Source organism: Strix aluco, chromosome 13 (genome assembly GCF_031877795.1).
Source record: "Strix aluco isolate bStrAlu1 chromosome 13, bStrAlu1.hap1, whole genome shotgun sequence".
NCBI lineage: Eukaryota > Metazoa > Chordata > Aves > Strigiformes > Strigidae > Strix > Strix aluco.
In genome coordinates, this window is record NC_133943.1 from 10,296,264 (window position 1) to 10,313,055 (window position 16,792).

General features: G+C 64.2%; 2 protein-coding genes across 3 annotated transcripts; both read left to right on the forward strand.

The window, feature by feature from the left end:
• Positions 1-516: 516 nt before the first annotated feature.
• Positions 517-9,651, forward strand: FAM193B (family with sequence similarity 193 member B). 2 transcript variants are annotated; one of them, XM_074838848.1, is made up of 11 exons: positions 517-796; positions 2,805-3,044; positions 3,740-3,962; positions 4,161-4,370; positions 4,682-5,096; positions 6,088-6,283; positions 6,701-6,937; positions 7,485-8,508; positions 8,624-8,699; positions 8,800-8,897; positions 9,563-9,651. In XM_074838848.1, exons 1-10 carry the CDS (start codon positions 584-586, stop codon positions 8,894-8,896), a joined length of 2,931 nt encoding a protein of 976 aa, XP_074694949.1. In that variant the 5' UTR covers positions 517-583; the 3' UTR covers position 8,897; positions 9,563-9,651. The 2 variants fall into 2 exon arrangements, with proteins under 2 accessions (XP_074694949.1, XP_074694948.1); XM_074838847.1 differs by lacking the exon at positions 9,563-9,651 and having other exon boundaries at positions 8,800-9,187.
• Positions 9,388-15,309, forward strand: DDX41 (DEAD-box helicase 41). The gene is made up of 17 exons (XM_074838854.1): positions 9,388-9,465; positions 9,563-9,661; positions 9,750-9,909; positions 9,993-10,067; positions 10,361-10,421; positions 11,041-11,177; positions 11,438-11,510; positions 11,686-11,839; positions 11,949-12,085; positions 12,288-12,450; positions 12,551-12,682; positions 12,861-12,932; positions 13,179-13,275; positions 13,516-13,665; positions 13,808-13,879; positions 14,082-14,192; positions 14,411-15,309. Exons 1-17 carry the CDS (start codon positions 9,442-9,444, stop codon positions 14,545-14,547), a joined length of 1,854 nt encoding a protein of 617 aa, XP_074694955.1. The 5' UTR covers positions 9,388-9,441; the 3' UTR covers positions 14,548-15,309.
• Positions 15,310-16,792: the final 1,483 nt, after the last annotated feature.

Genomic DNA, 16,792 nt, shown 5'->3' on the forward strand with positions numbered 1-16,792 from the left:
AAGCCTGGGCAGCATGCTGCACAGCTGCAATGAACTGGGGGTGCCAGTGTGCCAGGACTGGGGTGCGGGGGAGCTGCAAAGGCACGTGTGGCTGTGTGTCTGGGGCTGAGGACACCGCAGCGCTGGGATGCACCCGGGGTACCCCGAGAGCTCTGCTGCACGGGGGCGGGGAGCAGAGGCACTGGCACCCACGCGTGCATCGTGGGGTCTTGCACCACCAGGAAGGCCGGGGCAGCGGGCAGTGTGCTGCTTATGCTCCATGGGGGTACCGGTGTGCTAGAAATGGGGTGCGGGGGAGCGGTGTCTGGGTCTGGGACGCCCCGAAGGCACCGGCGGTCTTTAGGACCCGGGGAGTTGCGGGGGGGGGGGGGGGAGCAGAGCCGCGGGGCGCGGCGGTGCCGCCACCTCCCCCCGCCAGGGGGCGCGCTGTCGCGCGTCGCTGCCCTCTCACAAGATGGCGGCAGCGGCTTCACCTCTCCGGGCCTTTCCCCCCTCCCTCCTTCCCCCCGGGCAGGGGCCGGACGGGCCGCGCCGCCATATTGGCTGTTGTCCTGGCTGCGGCGGGCGGCGGGCTGCGCTCGCCATGACTCGCAGGCGGAATAAGGCAGCAGCAGTAGCAGCAGCAGCAGCGGCGGCAGCAGCAGCAGTGGCGGGTGGCTCCGGGCCTCGCCGTGAAAAGGTGGGGGGTTCCGACGCTGGTCCTCCTCCACCGCCGCCGCCACCGGAACCGCCAGCCCCGCCTGAGGTGGTGGTGGCGGCGGGCAGCAGCGGGGAGCCGGGCAGAGCCGCCGCTCAGGTACCGGCTTAGGTCCTGCGGCGGGGAGGGGGCTGTCTGAGGGGATTTCAGTCAGTGCGGGGATAGGGCAGGGCTTGGAGGGGGGGGGGGCGGAGGCCCTGCCCTATCCCTGCACCGATCCTGGCCTCGGAGCATCCCTGAGGCACCCCGCCCCTTGAGGCCCTGGTGCCCCCCATCCGTTTTTGGAGGGTCCTCTGCGCCTTCAGGGGTGGTGGTGGGGGAGCCCCGATGGAGCCGTGTTGCTGGGGTGCACCTTGGTGGTGGTGGGGGCCCACGCTGAGGTGAGGGGGGGAGGTGGGAGGTGAAGCCCAAGCCCTTCTCTGGGGGGCTTGGCTGCCTTGGGATGTGGGGGCCACTTTTTACAGCGTCCTGGGGCGCGCGTGGGGCTGGGATGGGTACGTGGGCAGGGCCTGACCTTGGCTTTGCTGGGATGGATGTTGGAGCCGGCTCGTGGCCTTGGGCTGCGGATGTGTTGAGCTGCAGCGGCACTTTGGGATGCTTGTGTTAGATGGCCGGGGTGTTGGGGCTCCCACTGGTGCATAGCGTCCTTGGGGGGCTCATCTCTCCCAGCAGTTAGGGAAAGCTGATCTCAGCCTTTCCTGGGGAGGGTGGATCAGCCAGCGAGCCTGTCCCCCAGCATTGCATGCTACTCCCCCTGGCACGACCAGCAGTCTTCAGCAGCATGAGAGCAAAGGGCCCTTCCAGCCCCAGGGTCTGTGTGCCCCTTACTCCGTCCCTGAGCAAAGGGAGATCTTGCAGGTCTGCTCAGGAGACCTGTGTGCACTCTGTTGGGCTGAGTCCCGGGCTCGGGAACGGGCGTGCTCACCCGGGTGGCGTGGTGTGCTTCAGGGGGTGTTCCCACAGCCCCTTCGTGCGGGAGGGTCCAGCCCTGGCATGGGGCGATGGCATGGGGCGATGGCAGGTGGCTCGCGCATCTGCCAAACAGGCTGTGGGCCGGCTCCCGTGCCTCCCGCTGCTTGACATCCCTTGACACGCCTGGCTGCTGCTGCCTGCTCCGGGTCGTGGGCAGGGAGCCTGGGGGTGGGTCCCGGGTCTGGATGCACTGGGTGGGTTGTGGAGAGCCGTCCTCTTGCCTGCTGAGCGCAGCGGTGGCTGCGTCTGCCCTTGCTGAGACATGGGGTGGCCTGGGAGCCCCCTCCTCCCTGTGGCCAGCTGGGCGGGCGGGCAGCGGAGTTGTGCCCCCATCTCCCCCTGCTCTCCTTGGCCTCTGACCTTTGCTTCACCTTGAGCCTGGAAGACGCCATCTGTTTCGCAGCAGCAGTTCAATGTGCGGCTCATTGTTGCGGGGCCCAGCCACGGCAGCAGACAATGGGGGCCCCCTCGCCCGCGCCATGCTGGGCTCGTCACGGCTGTCACGCCTCGGGCGAGCCTGCGGGCTGCAGCCCGGCTCCTGCCTCAGCGCCGGGTGGGAAGCCCCAACCTGGCTGCCCTGTGCCGGGAGAGTGCGAAACAGCGCCGGGGGCTGCACCCCACCCCAGCGCATCTGCGCCGCCGGCTGCGCAGAACAAAGAGGCGGGCGGGAGGGCCTGGGGCTCTCGGGTAACGCGGTGGGGGGTCTGCGATGGGCAAGGAGGGAGGGTTGTAGCTGCCAGACCCCCCTTCGTATCCCTGCATGGTGATTTCTGTGAGGTTTGCTTTGCCCTGCGAGTCCCTTTCGTCCTGCTGTACCAGAGGTGATAGCGGGAGTTGCTGGTGGCCTCCCAGCCTTGTTTGGTGGTGGGGCTGGCTCTTTAGCATGGTGTGATCTTCCCAAGGGTCCAGAATGCTCCCAGCTGGCATATGGCAGCAGATGGGAAGCCCGAGGCTGCTCTCCTCCAGTGGGAGAAGGTGCAGTCCCACATGTAGCCTACAAGAAATTCTCTGGTTGGTGTCAGTGTCCCGAGGTCTCGTTTGCTGCCTCATCTGCCCCGTACCTGCGTCGACCTGGCGCCCTGCTGTGCAGTGGATCACACCTGGGGTGACTCACGGTCCGTGTGTCCTTCTGCAGGTGCTGCCCACCAACAACCAGTCAGTGCAGACGTGCTGCCTGCTCTGTCACCGGGAGCGCAAGGACTGGGGAGGGCCATCCCACAATGGGCTGGTTTCCCCGGGCGAGAGGCTGCCACCAGACTTTGTGCCAACGCTTGTGCAGAACCTCCTGGGAGAAATGCCACTGTGGATCTGCCAGAGCTGCCGGAAGAGCGTGGAGGAGGAAGAGCGGCGGGCAGTGCAGGAGCAGGCCCTGGCGGTAAGCAGTTACGGAGCTGGGGTTGGAAAGGCCAGGGCTGTAGCTCCCAGGACCACGGCGCTGACCGCCCTTGACTGGGTGTGTGGGTCCCCTCCCAGCTCAGAGCTGAGTGCCTCAGACATCCCAGCCTCGCTGCTCCCTGCAGGCATGCTGCCCTCCGTAGGGCTGTGGCCGCCTCCTCGGGGACACCGCGGTGGGGCAGAGCGTGGCACCACGGAGGCTGGGTTGGAGCTGCCTGCCTGGCGAGGCCGGTAGTGCCGCTGCTTTTCTGCCATCTCCGCTCCGTTGTGTGTTGTGCCGCGGCCCCCAGCCCCGAGGCTGCTCCCTGCTGTTACGCTGGGTCTCCCAGAAGCGGCAGCGTGTGCGAGGGCAGGTGCCTGCCTGTGCATGGAGCTCAGGGGAAGAGCAGCTCTCTCCTGCTTGGCTTTATTTAACCCTGCCCTGGTTTGAGCAGGACCAGAGCAGGCGTGTGGCCTTTGGCACGATGCGGCTGTGCTGGCAGGGGCCCTGGGAGCCAGGCCGTGTTGCTGTTGGACAGATGGGCAGTTTGCCACCCCTGCAACAGTGACAGGAGCGGTTCCTGTCTGCTGAGCCCCTGCCTCAGGGCAGTGGTGGGGGTCTTGGTGCTGTTTCCCTGGGGCCAAGGGCCTCCCCTCCCAGTCCGCTGCTGCTTCACTCTGTGTTTTCCTTGCCAGGTCTCGTTATCCCACACATCCTGCAAGTCGCAGTCTTGTGGGGGTGGCTCCCACTCCTCTTCCTCCTCTTCCTCCTCTTCTTCCTCGTCGTGCCACGGGAACTCAGGGGACTGGGACCCCAGCTCTTTCTTGTCTGCTCACAAGCTCTCGGGCCTCTGGAACTCGCAGCACACCAACGGGGCCGTGCAGGGCAGCCCCCTCGGGGCCCCCCCTGCTGCACTAGGTGAGTTGAAGCCAGCCACAGGGTTGAGCAGAGCTTTCTGCCTGGTCCTTGGCTTAGGTGTTTTCCTTGTGGGGCACCCAGTTGGTGGGCAGGGGTAGGCAGCCTGGGCCTCTGAATGCCAGTGCCAGCAGGATGCCTGGGTCCCTTTGCAAAGGCAGAGGGTGCTGGGAGCTGGCCCTAGCTCTGCTTTCCTTGCAGGTGACAAGCACCCTGGCCTTGCTCTCTCTCCAGAGTGCGCCAGCCAGGCGCCTGCCGCGGCGCCGGGGCTCAAGGCCTGTCCCTACAGCCACGCAGCCTCCCCCACCTCCAGCAGCGCCGCCCCGGGCTCGCCTCTGCCTACCTCACTCGACTTTTGCAAGACGCTGCCGAAACAGTTCAAAAGCATGTGCCGGAGGGCCACCCCGCCAGGTGCGTGCCCAGGGGCAGGGCCGGCCTTATCCTCCTGGCCCGCTGCTCCACGCAGCCCTCGCTGCCCCAGCGCCTTCCCCTTGCTCTGCTTTCCCTGGGGCAGGGCTGAATCCTGTGGGGGAGACAGGGTGCTGCCAAGGCCCTTGCGAGCAGGGATGGCTTCTAGCCCGAGCACCCTGCTGCCTGGGGGGAGGGCAGGGTTTGTCCCGCGGAGAAGCGACCTGTGCAGAGGTGGTGGGTGGCTCTGAGCTGGACCCTGGCCCCCGCGGGATAGCTAGTGTCTGACTGTCTCTGCACCTGCCCCTCTGCAGGTGAGGCCTTCCACTCCTCAGAGCATCATCAGCACTCGGACCTCACTGCTCCTCCCAACAGTCCCACCGGCCTCCCCTCCCAGCCGCCAGCGCTGATCCCCTCCAAGCAGACACCTGCCCATCCGGGGCCCTTCGGGTCCCCACCCCACGTCCCGCTGGGCACCTCTCCGCAGTCTGCGCTCTTCCCTGCTCCCAGCGCGCAGGTGGCAGCCCCGAAACCGGCGTCAGAGTCCCCTCCCGCTGGCACGGTCTCGCACAGCCCAGGGTCGTGTAAGAGCCCTCACCTGCCCCCTGCCAACGTGCCCCTGCTGAAGATGCCGCCTCCGCTGCCGGGCTGCACTCATCCCTGCAACGGGCACTGCAGTACGTCACTCATCCCTCCTCCCGCCTCCCACCAGCTGCCCAGCACAAACAGGTGAGTAGAGGAGCCCTGCCTGCTTCCAGCCTCTGTCCTCGCTGGGCAACGCACCCTTTCTCCCACCCCTGCCTGCGGATGCACTTTTCCCTGTGGAGGGACCGGCTGCCCTGGCTTGGTTGTGTGGAGAGCCGCTGTCTTTGCGGGCCAGTTCCGCTGCTGCAGACCCCTGGTTTCTGAGGGTTGAGCTCTTTTTCTCCCCATGTGTCTTCTCCCTGCGGTTGTCCTTTAGTACTGTGGTGCAGAAGAGACTGTGCTTGCTCCTCCTCCAGCTAAAAGACCCAAAGGAACCACCCGGTCAACCTGCTGTTGGCCAACAGGACCTTTGTCAGTGAGACCCGTCGGGCAGCTGTGGCACTGAGCAAAGGTCCTCGAGAAGATGAAGCCTGTGGAGTTGTTCTGCTCACCTGCTCCCCTGGCCCTCTCTGGGCTGCCTGTGCCCTGGAAGAGAGCACGCTGAGTCGCGGGCGCTGGTTCCTCTCCGCTGATTAGCGCTCCCTGCGGAGGGCCAGCCGGGTCCCGAGCTGGAGCTCGAGGAATGGTGCTGTGGGCCGTGCCCTGGCCTCCCTGTCTCTGAGCTGGGTAGTCTGTGCCTGTGGGAGCCGGGCCTGCCTGCACGTGGGGATGTCTGGCAGCTGCATGCAGTTCCAGCGTTTCTCACCTGTGCCCCCAGTGAGTACCGCTCCCTGCCCTGGAATCAGCTTGTGGCCTGGCAGAGGGACTCTGCTTTCTGGAGCTCTGGTGCGCCAGCCTCCTGCCTGCCAGAGGCCCTGGGGGGCGAGGAGCTACAGATGTCTTCTGCCGTGGGCTCCTCTGGCATCTCCCCCGGAGGAGGAGGATTCAGGGGAGGGGGTTTGTCTGCTCTGCAAATCCATCTGCTCGGGCACAGGCTGCCCTGGGAGGGGTGTTCCTACACACATAGTGTGGGATGACTTTTTTTGAGAACCCCCAGGCTCACACTGACCTCTTGCCCTTCTCCCCTTCTCCTCAGGGACCCATCTTGCAAAGGGCACAAATTCCCAAACGGTACCAGCTGCCACCCGCCACAGCCGTGCGAGGCAGACGAGGGGCTCGGGGAGGATGAGGACAGCAGCTCGGAGCGCAGTTCCTGCACCTCCTCCTCCACCAACCAGAAAGACGGGAAGTTCTGCGACTGCTGCTACTGTGAGTTCTTCGGCCACAACGCGGTGAGTGAGGGGCTGGTCTGCAGCCACCCCCGGTCCTCGCGCTCCGCTCTGCGGCGGGACGTTACACGGTCCGTGTGCCGAGAGTGCGGAGGTGGGCAGGTCTGGCCGCGGCTGTTCCCTGCCAGTGTGTGCGTTCCTCCCGCCCTCCGTTTCCATCCTGTCTCATCAGCCTGCTGGTCCCCTTGCTCCCAACTCGCAGCCACCTGCCCAGCCCTGGGGCTTGGTGCAGCCAGCCAAACCCTGTGGCTTTGTGGTGGAAAAAGAGTTCAGCGGGGGCTGTGCTGACTTGTCTCACTGAGACCTCGGGGAAGGGAGCGGTTGGGGAGGTTGGTGGGGGACCGGTGTGGGAGCTGGGGCTGCCTGCACGTCACGCTGGCTTCGCGTGCCTGCCCGGCTGACAGCGCTCGCCTTCCGCAGCCCCCGGCCGCTCCCACGAGCCGCAACTACGCCGAGATCCGGGAAAAGCTGCGTTCGCGCCTCACCAAGAGGAAAGAGGAGCTGCCGCAGAAACTAGGGCACAACAGCAGCTCGGGAGAGCCCGCTGTGGACCACCGCAATGTGGACGAGCTGCTGGACTACATCAACAGCACAGAGCCCAAGCCCTTGAACAGTGCCAAGGCGGCCAAGCGGGCACGGCACAAGCAGAAGAAGAAGGTGAGGCTGGGCAGAGGGAGGCGCTGCCTAGGGCGGGCTGCAGGAGGGAGATCAGGGCAAGACTGTGCTCCTTGCAGGGCTTTGCCTTCTCTTCCCTTGTATCCATCTGGTTTCTTGAACTCCGTGTCCTTTGCTGCCCTCTTCCCTGAGGTGACAGTGGGGTCTGGCTGCATGCGGGGCTTCCCCTGCCTCTGTTCCTGCAGAGGGTGGCCCAGCCCTCCCAGGTGCTCTGGGCTATGCTGTCCTACGCGCTCCATGCTGCAGCTGACAAACAGCATGGGAGGGGCAGTGCCATGATGACTCGTGCTGGCAGTGCCGTGCTGGCGCTTTGTGCTCAGAGCAGTGTCCAGCATGCAGCACGGTGGCTGTCGTGGTCCCCACGGAGGACGTATGACAGTTCGGGGGCTGCAGAAGACATGGGGTGGCCGTGCTGAGTGCCGGCCCTTGGGTTTGCTGCCTGACAAAGCTGTTGCAGGGCTACCCCCATGGCCTGCGCGTGTGGCACTGCAGGCCAGGCCACCCGATCCTCATGGCACCTGTGTTGCAGGAGAAGGAGAAAGCCCAGCTGGAGGCAGAGGCCCAGAAGCGGGCCGAGCGTGCCCCCGCAGCCAACCAGGCCAGGGAGCCGGCCGAGGAGAAGCTGTTGGAGTGGCCGGAGCTGGAGCTGGAGCGGGTGAACAGCTTCCTCAGCAGCCGGCTGCAGGAGATCAAGAACACCATCAAGGACTCCATCCGGGCCAGCTTCAGCGTCTACGACCTCAACCTGGATGTCAACGACTTCCCCAAGAAGGCAGCTGTCCTGGAGCAGAAGAACCTGCTCTCCCACCTCAATGGTTCCTCTGACCTGCAGGACATAGACCTGGCCCTGGCCCCACTCAGCCTGGGGCCCGCCAAGAGCCACGCACTGCTGCGGGGTGAGCTGGGTCCCCGATGGGGCGAGGGGCCCGGGGAGCCACCGCCTGCCCCGGCGGCCGAGAACGGAGTGGTGAAACGCCTCAGCGCCGTGCCCAGCCTCTCCCGCATGATCTGGGTGCAGTCCAAGGCTGCAGACTCCACCGTGGATGGCAGCGGGCTGAGCCCGGAGCCCAAGGAGGGACTGCAGCCCAAGGGGCCGGAGCCGCCGGAGCTGGTGCCTGCCGGGAGCCGGCAGCGGAAGAACAAGCGGCAGAGCGGGCAGGCGAAGAAAGGGGAGGGCGTTGCTGCGGTGGCCGGCGGCCAGGCCCGGCTGGAGAGCCCTGGTGCGAAGGGGCAGGTGCTGGGAACCAAGCACCCTTCCAAGGCCGGCGCTGCAGAGCTACAGCGGGCGGGCAGCTGTGCCGAGCTGGGGGAGAGCGTCAAAGGGCAGCCCTGGGGCTGCGGCGGCGGCAGGTTGGAGAAGGAGAGAAGCGGCGAGGGGAAGGGCCGGAGGGGAGAGGGCAAAGCCGAGCTGCCAGAGCCGGCACAGCAGCAGCCACCTGCCCCGGCTGCAGACCGGCAGCTGCCTGCCCCCACTGCCCTGGGGGGCTCCCCCCAGCCCAAGGGCAAGAACAGGAAGAGCCGGAACAAGGTGGAGAAATCCAATACCTCGATCGGTGAGTGCTGGGAGCGCCGCTCTGCGCCACCATCCTCCCTGTGACCCCCCCCCAGCTGCCAGCCCCCCGCCGATCCGGCAGCTCTGAGCCTCTCTCCGCTCTTCTGCTTTGCCAGATGACGTGTTCCTGCCCAAGGACCTGGACGGGGCGGAGATGGACGAGACTGACAGAGAAGTGGAGTATTTCAAGAGGTGAGGGGGCAGCCCTGGGGGACCGAGCCCTGCTGGTGGGGCTGGGGGGGTCTGCCCAGAGGGGCTGGTGGCTGAGCAGGGGCTGTCCTCTCCCTGCCAGGTTCTGCCTGGACTCGGCCAAGCAGACACGGCAGAAGGTGGCGGTGAACTGGACCAACTTCACCCTGAAGAAAACCACTTCCAGCGCAGCCCAGTGAGGTGCGGGGGGGGGCCGCCCCCCACCCACGGCCGCTTGCCTCTCCTCACTGTGCCCCCCGCCCCGCGGGCCCCCGCCTCGCCTCGGTGGGGTCCCCTCCTCCGCGGGGGGCCCTGGTGCTCTCCTGCCCCGCGGGGACCCCCGGGGCGCCTCCCCATCCTCCTCCTGCCCCCCCCCGCGGGGTCACCCCGGCCGTCCCGTCCCCCTCTCCGTGGGCGCCTGGCTCCCTGCGCTGCGGGGAAGGACCGTGCTGGACCCAATAAAGAACTTTTTAATTTTTTATTTTATTTAAACCCCGCTGTCTGCTGCTTTCTGCCGCGCCTGGGGGATCCGGGAGAGGGGTGTAGGCGGGGGGGGAGGGGGCGCGTGTTAGGCGCCGCCATGCGCCTTCTGCAGAAGTTGGGCCGTTAAGGCGACCCGTCGGGCCCTGTCCGCGCTCCCGCGCGGGGAGGGGTGTGGCAGCGCGTTGCTGGGCGACGGCGCCCGCCCCGGAGCGTCACTTCCGGCGCGCGGGATTTACATCCGGGGTGGCGCGGAGACGGCGCTATGGAGGCCGGGGCGGACAGGAAGGTAGGGCCGGGCCCGGCCTGGGCGGTACTGACGGTCCTGGGGGACCCGGCGGGGCCGGTACCGTCCCGGGCCGGCCTCACCTCGCGTCTCCCCGCAGAGGCAGCGGGAGGAGGCGGTGGAGACGTCCGACCTGTCCGGGGAGGAAGATGACGACTATGTGCCCTACGTGCCCGTCAAGCAGCGCAAGCAGCAGATGGTAACGGGGTAACGGGGCCCGGCGCTGCCGGGGGAGGGCTCTGAGCCTCCCTCCCGACGCGAGGCCTCTCACTCCTGCTTCCTTCCAGCTGCAGAAGCTGCTGCAGATGCGGCGGAAGGTGGTGTCAGAGGAGGAGCAGCGGGACAGCGGGAGCGAGCAGCGGGGTGACGAGGATGACATCCCCCTGGGGCCGCAGTCCAACATCAGCCTCCTGGACCAGCACCAGCACCTCAAAGAGAAGGCGGAAGGTAGGGGAGCGGCTGGCGGTAGGGCCGGGTGGCTTTCAGGGGGCAATGAAACCTCCTCACTGTTTCCCTCACTCTCCCCCCAGCTCGGAAGGAGTCAGCCAAGGAGAAGCAGCTGAAGGAGGAAGAGAAGATCCTGGAGAGCGTGGCAGAAGGCCGAGGTGAGTGGTGGGAGCTCTGTGTTTCAGACCTGCTTCTAGAGCAGCCTTGTAAACACTGAGGGATGTTCACACCCGAGGTGGACAGATCACGATGGGATCCTTCAGTCAGCATTAGCTGAGACATGTTGCTGTGGCAGGCCCCTAGGCACGGCAGGCTGCAGCATTTGGTGTCCCTGTATCCAGAGGGGCTGTCAGGGGTGCTGCTTTCCCCCTTCTGTCTCCATGCATGGTCTCCCAAATTTTTATTTGGACGTGGAGAGTTTGCACTGACCTCATCAGCTTTGTTCTTGCAGCTTTGATGTCGGTGAAGGAGATGGCAAAGGGCATCACCTACGATGATCCAATTAAAACCAGGTGCGTTTCACAGTACAGAGGTTATCTTCCTAAAAACATTGCTTCCTCATGGCTGAAGAGAACTAGAAGCCCTGCAGCCTTGCAGGAGGAGCTCTGCTCCGCAGCCACTGACTTCTCTCTTGTTCCACTGCTTGGCTTCTTCCAGCTGCTTGTAAGACTGAAGGCTGTTGAGTCACCCTGGATGTCATTTTATATGTAGTTAAGATTTACTAGAGTATGTTTACATGAAACTTGGAGACTTGAGGTGGATCTTCAGATCTTTGAGGTGATTAAGCTGGAGAAGGAGACTGGGGGAGGCCACAGAGCCAACGCTGCTTGAGGCAGTGTCAGAGAGATGATCAAGATGTGTCCAAAAGATTTTGTTGTGTTCTATCTACCATCCATAGGTTGTTCTCAGCTGTTAGCTTGGGATTTCTTTCTCAGACTTTAAGGAAATGTTTAATGCATGGAACTGGCTTGAATCTGCTCCGGTGCTCACACCACAAAGCCCCTTGGGGTTACCTGTTTTCCCTGGGGGGATATCGGAGCCTGACAGGGACTTCCCCTGGGCCTTCATGGGGGCTCCTGGCTCTGGAGCCTCAGCCTCATTCTGCACCACGTTTCTCTGTTGCCTTTGCAGCTGGAGAGCACCTCGTTACATCCTGGGCATGTCGGAGGCACGGCACGATCGCGTGCGCAAGAAGTACCACATCCTGGTGGAGGGGGAAGGCATCCCACCCCCCATCAAGAGCTTCAAGGAGATGAAGTTTCCAGCAGGTGGGCCAGGAGAAGAGCCTGGCAGGGCAGAGGGCAGTGTTTTTCTGGGAAATACACGTGAGCGAGTGAAGCTGTTGAATCTTTTAACGCTTAGTATTAGTGGGGTTGCAGCTTAAATTCCCAATGGTGGCTGTGTCACCTAGCTGCTGGCCCAAGGGGTGTTTGTCACTGGTGGAAGAGCTGCTGCTGGGACATGAGTGGGAGGAAAAGAGGGAGAAGATTTCAGGTCGTGAATGTGTGTCCCCATTGTTCTCTGACAGCTATCCTGAGGGGCCTGAAGAAAAAAGGAATCCAGCAGCCAACACCCATACAGATCCAAGGCATCCCCACCATGTGAGTGCTCTGTCCCTGTCCCAGAGTGGGGGCGGTTGCTCCCTACAGCCCACCCAGCGGTGTGAACCGGGTGCTCTTCCCTGGTGACGGCTGTGCCCCGTCCCCTTGCTCAGCCTCGGAGGTCTGAGCTGTTCTGTGATGCTCCTCCTCACCATCGGCCCCGTTTCTCTGCCAGCCTCTCGGGAAGGGACATGATTGGCATTGCGTTCACTGGCTCTGGGAAGACCTTGGTGTTCACCCTCCCGGTGATCATGTTCTGCCTGGAGCAGGAGAAGAGGCTGCCATTTTTCAAGCGAGAGGGACCCTACGGACTCATCATCTGTCCCTCAGTGAGTGTCAGGGGCACAGTGATGTGCAGGAGGAAGCTTTTATACTCAGTGGCAATCCCAGATCCTCCCTGCACGGGGGTGTAAGAATAAGTAAGTTTTGTCTCTGCAGCGGGAGCTGGCCCGACAAACCCACGGCATCATCGAGTACTACTGTCGCCTGCTGCAGGAGGATGGCCTGCCCCCGCTGCGCTGTGCCCTCTGCATCGGGGGCATGTCTGTCAAGGAGCAGATGGAGACAATCAAACAGTAAGACCTTCTGGGGTGGGTTTGTGGGGCTGGAGCTGTGCTCTGTGTTCTGGCAGGGGACTAAGGAGTGACACCCTGACCAGTTGGCTTCAGAAGGGTGTGGGGGCAGTGGTGATGTGCCAAGCGGGTGCTACCTTCCTGATGTGTCGCTGCGTGGGGTGGGAATCTGAGTGCCTGACCGTGGCTGCCTCTCATCCCACAGTGGGGTACACATGATGGTGGCAACCCCTGGCCGCCTGATGGACCTGCTGCAGAAGAAGATGGTGAGCCTGGACATCTGCCGCTACTTGGCCTTGGATGAGGCTGACAGGATGATCGATATGGGCTTTGAGGGGGACATTCGTACCATTTTCTCCTACTTCAAGGTACTGAGCTGGCATGGTACGAGCACTCTGAAGCTCATTCCCTGTACCCACCTGGTTGGGTGAATGCTAAATCCTTACCCGCACTGTGTTCCCTGTGCAGGGCCAGCGGCAAACCCTCCTCTTCAGTGCCACGATGCCCAAGAAGATCCAGAACTTTGCCAAGAGTGCCCTGGTGAAGCCCATCACCATTAATGTTGGGCGAGCGGGTGCTGCCAGCCTGGATGTTGTGCAGGTGAAGTAGCTGGGAGCTCCCTGTGCCTGTGCAGGAGGCCAGCACTGTTCATGAGGGTGCTTGATGCATCCCTTGTCAGGGAGCTGGGGTTTGTGGCCCTCCTTCCCAAGAGGTTAAGGGTTAGCAAGCAATGGCAGTTTCTCTGTTGCCTGCCTGACTCATCTCTGCTTGTTCCTAGGAAGTGGAGTATGTGAAAGAGGAGGCCAAGATGGTGTACCTCCTGGAGTGCCTGCAGAAGACCCCGCCGCCCGTGAGTAGCGCGCTCTGGCAGCGTGGCTGGGGGTGGCGCGGGGACGTGGCTGTGATGCTGCAGGGCTCTGCTACATGTGGGGCAGGCGTGTGACTGAGCCGTGCTCCGCATATGAGCAGGTCCTGGGCCCAGGGCTGTTGTGTGCTCCGCTCAGCAAGAGGGAATGGGTTTCCCAGGGGTTGTGCTGGTGCCAGCAGTGCCTGTCCGCAGAAAGGCGGCTCTCACATGGTGCCTGTGCTGCCGCAGGTGCTGATCTTTGCAGAGAAAAAGGCGGATGTCGATGCAATCCATGAGTACCTGCTGCTCAAGGGTGTGGAAGCTGTGGCCATCCATGGAGGGAAAGGTCAGTGTGGGTCTCGGGGAGGCCTGGGCTGTGGTGTGGCCCTGCCAGGGTGGTACGTGGCCACGGGAGGTCCCAGCGTGGCAGCAGTTTGTGATGGTGTGAGGAAGGGCTGTGGCGGTTGGGCTGTTCACTGAGGAAGCCTTTGCTGAACGATCCTTGGCTCTGAGGCCATACTGGTTGCTGCAAGACGCAGGACTGGGAGCTCTGCCCTTGGTGATCTTTTCTGCTGGGCCTCTGCAGATCAGGAGGAACGGACAAAAGCCATCGAGGCTTTCCGGGATGGGAAGAAGGATGTCCTGGTTGCCACTGACGTCGCTTCCAAGGGCCTGGACTTCCCAGCCATCCAGCACGTCATCAACTACGACATGCCGGAGGAGATTGAGAACTACGGTGGGGACTGGGCCCTGGAGGGCGCCAACGAGAGCGGGTGCAGGCCAGCAAGGCTCTGCGCTTGTCTCTGCAGTGGCTGGGGGCAGGGGTGGTCTGTCACGTTGCACTTGCTCAGGCCTGACCCTGTTCTTTTTCTCTGCAGTTCACCGTATCGGGCGTACAGGCCGTTCAGGCAACACCGGCATTGCCACCACCTTCATCAACAAGGCCTGCGGTGAGAAACGGCTGGGGACTGGGGGTTGCGGGGGGGCTGCGGCTGTGGGAGGCAGCTGGGAGATGGAGCTGCCTCGGGAAGGGCAGGGGGATCCTGAGCAAGCGGGGACGAGTCGTGATGGCTTGTGGAGGGGAGATGGTGGCGTGGGGCTCTGCCCCCCTGACCCTGCTTGGGCTGTGTCTGCCCCATGTCTCTGCCCCAGATGAGTCGGTGCTGATGGACCTGAAGGCTCTGCTCCTGGAGGCGAAGCAGAAGGTGCCGCCTGTGCTCCAGGTGCTGCACTGCGGGGACGAGACCATGCTGGACATCGGAGGTGAGAGACCCCGGGCTCCACAGGGACCTCCGGCCCTGGGCTGCGGACAGGATATTCCCCTCCCCTGCCCCACAGCTCCCAGGGCAGTTCCTGCCCCCCTCGGTGCTGTTGTTGCCTGGCCATGCGGCAACGCTGGTGTAGCCCCTCTGCTTTTGGGACGGGGGGGCCGCTCCCCCGGTGTGGCACTGCTCCCCCTGACCTCGTCCCTCCTGTTGCAGACGAGCGGGGCTGCGCCTTCTGCGGCGGCCTGGGCCATCGCATCACCGACTGCCCCAAGCTGGAGGCAATGCAGACCAAGCAAGTCAGCAACATCGGCCGCAAGGACTACCTGGCCCACAGCTCTATGGACTTCTAGCCTGGGGAGCACGTTGCCCAGCACTCACCCGCACAGGCCTTGGTTCCCTTTCAGCGGGGCAGCGCTGCAGCTGCCCTTGCCTTTCCCAAGCCCAGGGCCCTGTCCTGCATTGCTGTGGCCCCTTTTCCAGGCATTCGGCCACCAGGGGTGTTGCCAGCTCAGCCTGACGAAGCTCCTGCCCCAGAGGAAACTGTGGAGCTGTGCTGCAACAGCCCGTTACATCAGCAGTGTGTTGGGCAAGCAGGTAGCGGTGCCCGAGGGGAGGAGAAGGCCCCAGGTGGGGCGACTGGTCTGTGGCCAGCTGCCTGCTGGCCCTGCCGGCCCCCTGCAGTGGCATGGCCAGGGTCTTACGTTGCTCCTCTCCAAAGCCCCTCGATTCCTCCAGGGCCACGTCCCCCTTACCTGGTTTTGTGCATCCTCAGTTGGTGGCTGTTCCCGTGTCCCCCAAACACACTCCGCTGCAGGCGGGGTGAGGTGGAGTGTGCTGTGCTCGTGTTGGGCAGTCCCCGCAGTGCTTCCTGTGCTCTGCCTGCACCCGTTCTGCCCCACTGCCCTTCTGCAAGGGGGAGGGCGGACGGACGGACACCTCCTGTGACCCAGCCTCTGCCCCTCATCCCACACACCAAAAAGGGGAAGTCACCGAGAGAAGGAAGTCTGCCCCGTGCAGTTGCTTTGGCTGTAGCAGTCACATTTTCTCCGCTGCTCGTAGTTCAAGTCCCTCGGTCCTTGCGCTGGCTGCCAGGGCGACTCTGGGCCCATGGAGAGACCGGTGAAGGATGGGATCCTCTATGTGCAGCACTGCAAATTTGGAAAGGTAAAGGGTGGTTTGAGGCTGGGTACAGGGTTTGCCTTGATCTGTCTTGATGCCAGGCCTGGGGTTGGGCCCTCGGCAGCCTGGCAAGGGGCGACTGGGGCCAGAGCCCTCGGAGCCGTCCCGGGGGGCCCTGGGCTCCGCAGCCCCCAGAGCGGGGCTCTCCCTGCAGCCGAGGGGACTCATCCGTGCAGGCACCTGCTCAGGCTCACCCCTGTGTGCCGGGTCCCTCTTCTCGCTTGGTCACCGCGCGATTCGCCATGGAACAATAAATGGGTGTTAACGAGGCGCAGCTCCAGTGTGTGTGTGGGGGAGTGGGGCAGCACGTGGGATGCGGCTCTGTGCCCAGCCCTCTGTCAGCCTGGCCCTGGGGGGCCACTGCCATCCGTGGGGCACCCCTCACGGCTGGACCTGCTGCCCTGGGCCCTCAGGGTGCCACAGCCCTCTGGGCACAGTACAGGTGACACAGTGGGAGTCCCCGCAGGGTCAAGCCAGCTCCAGTGAGCTGTGAGATGGGTGTTGGTGAAGTAGGTCCTGCTGGCACGCTGGCCTTGCCTCAGCGACATCCCCCCTGCCACAGTGAGGTGACCGTGCTCCCGTGGGGGGCTCAGTGGATATGCTGGGCTACGATCACGCTCCAAGCTCCCCGCTGAGCGAGAGCCAAGTCCTGGAGCCCAAGCGGGCAGACTCTGGGTGCGTGGGGCCGGTGCCCTGTGCGTAGGAGGCGGACAGGCTGGCAGTGGTGGGTATTTTAGGTGCTTGGCTGCATCAGGGCGGAGGCTCTGCTGCGCTTTTGAGGTGCGTGGGGGCACGCGCCCCCTCTATCCCATGATGGGCTGGGAAGGTGCTGGTGCCACAGAGCCTCCCCTGGGAGGAAGTGGGCTGCGAGCTGCAGGGCCTGGCCCTGCTCAGCAGATGTGAGGCTGCCAGCAGGAGCCTCAGCAGCTCAAAATGGCTTTAATTTGCATCGTAGTCTGTCCCGAGAACAGCTCAAGAGCTCAGCTGCAGCAGTGGCAGGCCGGCACTTGCAGCGGGGAACAAAGAGCAGGACCTGGTGCTCGGCGAGCCGGGAGCGAGCGTGACTCATCCCGCAAGCCAGGCCGAGCTTGCTGTGGGCAAGGCCCCCCCTCGACCCAGCTTTGGGACTGCCCTGCCCTACAGCCCCAGGGGTCTGCGCTGGCCCCAGCTCTGAGCCCTCCTGCAGCACACAGCGGCTGTAGGCAGGGATCCCCCATGCCCCCTCCTGGCCCCCACGGCTCTTACTGAGCACTGCTGGCCCCGCATGGAGGGCAGTGCTGTGAGAACACAGCAGGCATCTCTTTGCTGACCCTTTTTTTCCCTGCCTGTGCCCTTCCCATGCCCCAGAGGTCCTGGAGGAAGATGCGAGCCCAGCTCTTTGCTGCCAGCCCCTCCGGCGTGGCCCGCATGGAGAAG